The 8,279-nt window shown below is 41.8% G+C and overlaps 1 protein-coding gene across 1 annotated transcript; it reads left to right on the forward strand.

Moving 5' to 3' along the window:
• Positions 1-4,230: 4,230 nt before the first annotated feature.
• On the forward strand, positions 4,231-7,025 carry LOC143767561 (uncharacterized). The gene is made up of 3 exons (XM_077255970.1): positions 4,231-4,702; positions 4,936-5,186; positions 6,601-7,025. Exons 1-3 carry the CDS (start codon positions 4,231-4,233, stop codon positions 6,925-6,927), a joined length of 1,050 nt encoding a protein of 349 aa, XP_077112085.1. The 3' UTR covers positions 6,928-7,025.
• Positions 7,026-8,279: the final 1,254 nt, after the last annotated feature.

Here is an 8,279-nt window from a genome sequence, read left to right on the forward strand (position 1 = left end):
TTGAAAACTGCATTTTGTGATTACTTGTGTTATCTTTGTCTAATATTTACATTTATTTGATGTTCTGAAACATTTAAATGTGACAAACATGCAAAAGATTAAGAAATCAGAAAAGTGGCAAACACTTTTTCACACAACTGTATGCACGGATGGGGACATAGACTGTAATGATGGAGGCAAAGCAAACATGTGCTCTGAAGCTCATCATTTTTTGGAGTGTGCGCCTACTGGAGGCGTACACTCCGGAAAATTATGCACGTCAGAGCGCACGTTCATTCTGTCTGTCATTACAGTTTATGGACCCGTGCATATGCAGCGCCCCAGAGTCCTGGTCGTTGCAGTACTGATGCTCCGCCGCTAAGGGGGGCTATGGTACGTCTGATGGCACTGAAGGAGTTCACCTGACCAGGTATCACAGACACCAATACACTTCACAGTCTGGCCTCCAGGGGGAGCTAAGGGTGCTATGTATTAGGCCACTCCTCACAATCTGGTAAAACTGGGGGTTAGATAGGAAGTTAGTCAGAAGCTGACTGGGTTGGAACCAGGCAACATCCTGTGGCAGAGGGTGTTGCAGGGGAAGATTCAGGGGGGTCCCTGTCAGGGGTGGAATCCTGACAGAGGCCTAGCGAACAGAGAGAACGTTATGGGACCGCACTTGCACCTGATCGCGGCGGTACCCTAAGAAAGGACAAGAAGCGAGGTTTATTGTGCTGAGTGAGAAACGAGTTCAAAGCAACAAGGAGAAACACCAGTAGGAGTCGTGCTGTAAGACGAGGCAACATCCTACTGAGGCGCGTAGCCGGTGGCCGGAACGCCGAGGAAGTATTGAGCTCCAGGCCTTACTTCAAACCTACGGCAGGACAGTCAGTTATTGGCGGGCTGTCTCACTCAGAATCACCTAAGCAGACATAGGGGGCAACAGTTGGAGAGGGGCGACACTAGGGTCCCCTGAAGACCTCCGAGCCTACCCATCATACGGGTGCGTCCTAGCCATATCATCTGGGGTACAAAGAAGAACATCAGAATCGAGTTGTGAGGGAACTTCAGAAACAGACACAACAGTTGTGGGGACTATTCCGTAAGCACAGCAGGGGAGGACTACAACACACAAGCGCTAGAAGGTAGGCACAGATTTCCACCTGCAAAGGGAACTCTGGAGGTGCCATCGGACCGGCTGGACTTGCGAAGCCCAGTTAACCGTATTCCGGACTGAGGGTCCTGAAGCCTTCAGTAAAGAGGTAAAGAGACTGCAACCTGGTGTCCTCGTTATTTACTGCGACCTGCACCTCACCATAACATCATCACCATCCACACCTTTCATTGGGCGCCCCTCAGCAGGGTCACGGACCGGGTCCAGCCACCGTGACAACCCCAGAACAGAGACTCAGAGGCCCGGTACCGGGTACCCCTCGGCCCTGAAGCAGTGGGGGCGCTACACATATGTCCGGATCCCTTGTTGGGGGGGGTTCAGATATATGCTCCGACAGGGCCACTGAACACAGTGTGAAAGCATCCTAACAAATTAGTTTAAAACGTCAGGATAAAGAAATCCACACCCACGATGTTGAGCATGTTGTAGAGCAAAACTTAAAGAAAATGACAAAAAGCAATTAATCTGGTCAAAAATAAAATTGTTGGAATCCTCCACTTTCCCCCAAAAAAGGCACAAAAATAAAGATGAGGATTGTTTTGATCAGGTTTAGGGTATGTTCCAATCATGATTTTTGGTAAGTTTTTCACACTGCGTATTTTCAAAAAAATGCAGTAACCTATTTTGCTTCATGGGTGCAGAAATAGTGCAGAAAACCTGCAACATCAAAAACTTACCAAAAGCTCATTGTGGGAGTAGCCTTATGCTGGCTTTTACGGAGACACACACCAATCCAAGTGATTGTGATCTCATCTGATTGTGGTCAAGACATATCATTGGCATGTAGTGACCTAATTCAATGATACCTATTCAATCCCCATATTGTTTCCTTAGAAAGAATATAAAGCAGACTCTGGTTGTAATGAAATGCCTTGATTTTCAATGGCAAATGCAGATCTGTGTCTATTCCCCTAGAGTGTAGGGATTAGACACACAGTGATACCTGCAATATAGTGGCCTTGTATAGATCAGCATACATTGGTAATAATAGTCCTGGATGAGGCTGGCACTTAGGAGGTCTTTCTCCAATGTCCATGGTCTCACTCCAGCCCCCGGATATTTAGATTTAAATTAGGTGCTCATTGTTACTCTGTGCATAAATGTCAATAGAGATTTTCTGTGACCCTGTCTAATTGAAAGCCTTGCACATATTGCACTGGCAATACACATGGAACATTAGCAGTAAATAAAAACCAGTTTGCATTACACACAGGTTCTATAGTTTAGACCTTTAGAACCACAATTGAGATATTTAAGATGTACGATAATTCAATGTTTATATTGCCTTTGAATTGTCTAAAAGTGAGGCGTCTGGCACTGTTTTTATAGCAATTGGACTTGTTTTATATTTTTCTGTGAAAAAAACAAACGTCCTGTAAAAACATACACACAGGCATTCAAGCAAAGGTGCTGCGGTTTTGGGTTTTGAATGAGCGCAGCTCGGCTGGCTGGTCAACAGCAAGCAATTTGCAGATGCAAAAACCATGTGAAAAAGTCCCACAGACCCATGCATAGAATATCTTCCAATAAAGTGACAATATTTTTCCTTAGCGTTTAATGAAACAGCATAGACAATAGAAATAACAATTCATGGAATGCGCATCGGTACAATGCTAATACTCGCCAGACGTAAATTATAAAAACACTTCCCGCAAAGAAGTTTTCAAAGTAATCCGGAGTAAGGTGGCCTGAAATTCGTGCGGAAACACTCATAAGATGCATGCAGAAATGGGGCCTCATGGAGTCATTGCATTTAGGAAATTGGGGTGTAGAAACACCTGTTGCGAAGTTTCCGGGTGGACCTCTTTTTCAAGCGTTCCTTGAATTGCTACTAATATTGTCTATGGTATTGAATGAAATGTTAAGGAGAAATAATAGTAATTTTTGGAAAAATATTCTATGGATCTGTGTGCTTTTGTTGTGTGGTTTTTGTATCTGCCCGAGTAAGTTATGGGAATACGAATTTAGCCACATTTAGCACTTAGATGTCACTTATATTTCTTTTAGGGTCCAGACGGCCGTATAAATCGTACTGAGACTGGACCGCAATGCTCGGACTGGCCGGCGGCTCTTCCTACTCGAGCGTGGCAGCTGCATAGAAATACATGAAGCCGTCATACTTGGGTCGTGAGAGCCGCCGGCTAGTCCGTACATCTCGGTACGATTTATACAGCTGCATGACTGTGCCCGTAAAATGATACCCCCAGCAATTTGTAATAAAACGCATGCGGTTTTTATTCATCTGCTACATCTGAATTTACAAAAAAATCAGAAACCCGAAAGAACCATTATCAATGAGATCCACTTAAATCCACTACACAGTAGATCCAATACAATGAAATGGTTTTTAGAACGACAGAAGCAAAATGTCATGAATTGATCCTTGTGTAGCTGGTGTCTTATTATTATTATTAATTTACCTTATATTTTAATGACCATAGTCATTATTGTCGTAGTAATTCTAATACCTACCCGGAGCTTATAAAGTTCAGATAAGTCTACATTTGCTGCTTTATGTTTTTATTATACCTTATTTTAAAATATTCATTGTTCCATCATTGGCTAGATGTTGTTTTTTTTTACAAAACAGGTATTATTTGCACATTTTGCTTCCAGTAAAATTAGGAATTTTCACAGAGGGAAAATAAAGTCATTATTTTTTGTGGAGATTCCATAGGATTCAATTTAAGTGATAAGATAATTAACAAAATCATATGTGGATATTGTGGAAGGGTTTTTTTTGGGATAAGGACATTATGAATTATAGGCAGGTCACACCTTATATAGGGAAGGATGTAACATTTAATGTAAATCATGTACTACTGGGAAAGCTAAATGAAGCCAGACAGAGTGGAGCCGGGCCCCAGTATGGTGTAGTATGTGTGAATGCAGGGACACAATCTCTCTTTTTTTTGGTAATTGATGACAATTAGGTGGCACTGATCCCAGCTTTGATGTGTGTTTACACTAGCAGTGCCTTTCACTGTGTATGGGGTATAAAAGGCTGTGTGTCTTTAATCCTGCAGTCATTTTGCAGATCCTCTCACCTTACACACCACAAGCCACACACAGAGGAGATGGCCAAGTCTTTTGCTTCAGTAGATTGGCTTTCTCAAAGCAGCCACGATGACAACCAGAAGACCATCTTGACCTCAGAGGATCATCAAACTTCATGTCATCCTTGGGACCCACTAATGAGATCTTTTCCAAAAATTGCCCATGTGTTCCCATATCCAGAAACCCAGAGACTGACATATCCAGGGAATAATGATGTATCCTCCTACTTAAAGGATAACGAGCAGTCTACTACTTCCAATATCTACAATGATCCATCCTGGACATTGGATAACCAAAGAGTATCTCCTTTACATGAGAAGAATTTGGAAGAGTCGTGTAGCCCAAATTACAATGGACAGCACAATGCATCAGAGAATTTTGTCAGCATCAGTAAGGAATCCAACATCTCTGAAGATCTTCCTTCAGCCACCGAAGAGTCCTGTGATAATCAAGGAGAATCAACCAGCTTCAATGAGGACATTTCCCATTCTGGTAAGTCCATATCATTAAAATGTTAATAGTTTAGATTTTTTCTAGTTTGTATTATAAGTGTATAGTTGTTTTTTTTACTTATCTATAGTATAAACTTAGCTAGTATCTACTGAGAAGACCCTTTGGAAGACTTTGCCCATTAGTGAAGTAATGATGATCTCTGTGCTTAATTATTCTTATGTTTATTATACTGTATTTGTAAGCTAATTATTCTTTCTCTTCTATTTTGATAGCATGCAGTTCTAACACTGAATCTGGCTATGACAGTGAAACTTGTCGCTCTAGTTCTAAAAGTCCTGTAAGTTCTGTGGCTGAGGAGTCTAGTGACACATCTGATGAAGAGGGCAAAGTAGGCCGGAGACTGAGAACAGCCTTCACTACAGAGCAGATAACAGCTCTGAAGAACAACTTTCAAAAGCACAGATATTTGGGGGCCTCTGAAAGACAAAAACTTGCAGCCAAGCTCAATTTGTCTGAAGTCCAGGTATGTACTTTTCTACTTTTTTAAGTGTTCTTTAGTTTGGGAGATGAAGTCCTAAACTTCTGTTATGGCAAGAAAAATGTCATCTAGTTCTCAGTTTTCCATTATAATCCAGAGCAGTGTTCTTGAACCTGTGGCTCCTAGGTCTGTGATGTGTGGCTTATGACTGTCTGCAACAGCTGTGAAGAGCAGGTCTCCAGTTGAGGACTATTGTGAGGAGCCCCACACAAAAGAGCAAATCTGAATGCGCATATACTGGCCTTGGGGGAGCAGAGATAAATTAAAGGTACCGTCACATTAAGCGACGCTGCAGCGATAGCGACAGCAATGCCGATCGCTGCAGCGTCGCTGTGTGGTCGCTGGAGAGCTGTCACACAGACCGCTCTCCAGCGACCAGCGATGCCGAGGTCCCCGGGTAACCAGGGTAAACATCGGGTTGCTAAGCGCAGGGCCGCGCTTAGTAACCCGATGTTTACCCTGGTTACCAGCGTAAAAGTTAAAAAAACAAACAGTACATGCTCACCTGCGCGTCCCCCAGCCTCTGCATCCTGACGCTGACTGAGCTCCGGCCCTAACAGCACAGCGGTGACGTCACCGCTGTTGCTTTCACTTTCAGTTTAGGGCCGGCGCTTTAGTGTCAGGAAGCAGAGGCTGGGGGACGCGCAGGTGAGTATGTACTGTTTGTTTTTTTAACTTTTACGCTGGTAACCAGGGTAAACATCGGGTTACTAAGCGCGGCCCTGCGCTTAGTAACCCGATGTTTACCCTGGTTACCAGTGTAAAATATCGCTGGTATCGTCGCTTTTGCTGTCAAACACGGCGATACACGGCGACCTAGCGACCAAATAATGTGCAGACCTTCTAGCAGCGACCAGCAATTTCACAGCGGGATCCAGATCGCTGCTGCGTGTCAAATACAGCGATATCGCCATCCAGGTCGCTGCAACGTCACGGATTGCTGGCGATATCGCCTAGTGTGACGGTACCTTAAGAATGGTAGCCTGATGCATCCAGATATAGTAGTTGCTTAATGCTCTATGGGACAGTGTGGTGGGAGTGCTTGACGCAAAAATTCCGAATGGGGGGTAATGTGGGAACCACTGATTGCAAGTATACTGCCTTGCTGTGATTTCTGTGGGGAAGCTCTGTCATTATGCTGATAATGGAGGCTCTCCCCATCACTCCTGAGTGGCATGGAGCTGGATGTTACTACTTGGGTGTCTGGATGTGGCTCATGACCTTCTCTTAGAGCTTAATGAGGCTATCGAGGTACAAAAAAGTTGATGACCACAAACCTAGGGAGTATGTTTTATAATTTTCCATAGATGTCTTTCTATTCAAGTCTTGGTCTGAATGGTTGTGTGATATCTGCTGGAATATGATAGTAACCACCTTTTTTTTTCTTTATTTCTTTAAGATTAAAACTTGGTTCCAGAACAGAAGAATGAAACACAAGCGTGAAATACAGGAAGGAAAGCAAATGCAATTTTTTACCACCCCGTTCTATGGCTTGTATGGATATCCACCTCAACCTATGCCATCCTACCATTACATCCACCCCAGGGAGCAGCTCCATGTTCAGAACCCTCTGGTAGACCCCATGTCCTACAGCTACCCCAGCCCACCTACTGCTTTTGACTCTTTGAATACTCTCAGCCCTCCATCCCTTCCAGCTATGTATCTACCACAGCAGTCATTCATACCCCCTGTTTGGCATGAAGAGCCGCATTTTGTGAGATATTAACATCCCAAATGGTTGCATTCTCATTGGAGAATCTGGACTGAGCATGGACTTTTAAAGAAAGAAGCTTTTATTAACCTTCCTTTTCTAAAGGAAGAAAAAAAAATGTTTACACTAAATCTTCTTAGATGGATTTTGATTAATCTGCATATGAAGATGGCTTTTCTGCCAAATGTTATTCATATTGAATATAAAAAGATTTTTATGGTTAGTGGTTAATTAATATGAAGTGGTTAAATAATATTGAATTGGTTTAATAATATTATATATAAATGCATTAATAAATCTATTTAATTTTGAATTTCTGCAATTTTTTTACTTTTTTTTTAAATTACACAGGTATAATCTATTTTATTGTTTAGTGTTTACTCACCCTTCTGTTAATTAGGCTCAATTCACACATTAACTTCACAGCTTCTATTCAAAACCAAATAGGATGCCGTTGACTTATAATGTCAATGGGATCAGGTGTCATTCAACTCCCAAGAATCACCATAGCGGAATAGCAGATCCTTAGAAACTCCCCATAGACAGTTAGAGGGAGCTCTTATTTCACTGCCCCAAAAATATTTAACTTTTAAAAGTATGGAAAATAATATAAAACTTACATTTGAAATGGTCATTAAATTTAAATTTGTAAAGCCAATGTTGGTAACTACTGTAGATGCAGAAGGACAGGTGGTCTGCAACCTGTGGATCTCTCACTGCTGTGAAGCTAACCCCCAGCATGCTCTTACATCGGAGGTTGGGAGGTATTTTCTCACACAGGTTGCAGATTACTGCAGCAAAATTCTTTGTGTCCTTCTCATCTATTTATGCAACACAATGGTCGTAATAGATAAGCATTTATTATATAATTATATTCAGTCTTGGGTCCCACAAGAGTATTTTCTCATCTGAGAGAATCGGGTCTTGGTGACCGAATAATGTCACCATACTGATCGTTAACAAAAAAAGACTGTACTAACGAGAGTTTGTTCATTCATTACGTTTTGCTTTTTTTTTGTTTTTTGGTGCATTTGTTTTGGACAGGAAAAAAGCTATGCTTTACAGTAATGGCAACAGCGAAGGCTTGTTTTTTCCCTGACTGAATTTAAGTTGTTAAATATCTGCACCAGAACCATCATCAGTAAATAAATAGGTCATTAGAACTATCATCAGTACATTAATACTTAACCAGAATCACCATCAGTACATGAATATGGCACTAGAACCACTATCATTACATAAATGCATCACCAGAACCTCCATCAGTACATTAATGAGTTACTAATACATAGCTTAGTACAACTACAGGTGCATCTCACAAAATTAGAATATCATCAAAAAGTTAATTTATTTCAGTTCTTCAATAC

Source organism: Ranitomeya variabilis, chromosome 4 (genome assembly GCF_051348905.1).
Source record: "Ranitomeya variabilis isolate aRanVar5 chromosome 4, aRanVar5.hap1, whole genome shotgun sequence".
In the NCBI taxonomy this organism is placed as follows: domain Eukaryota; kingdom Metazoa; phylum Chordata; class Amphibia; order Anura; family Dendrobatidae; genus Ranitomeya; species Ranitomeya variabilis.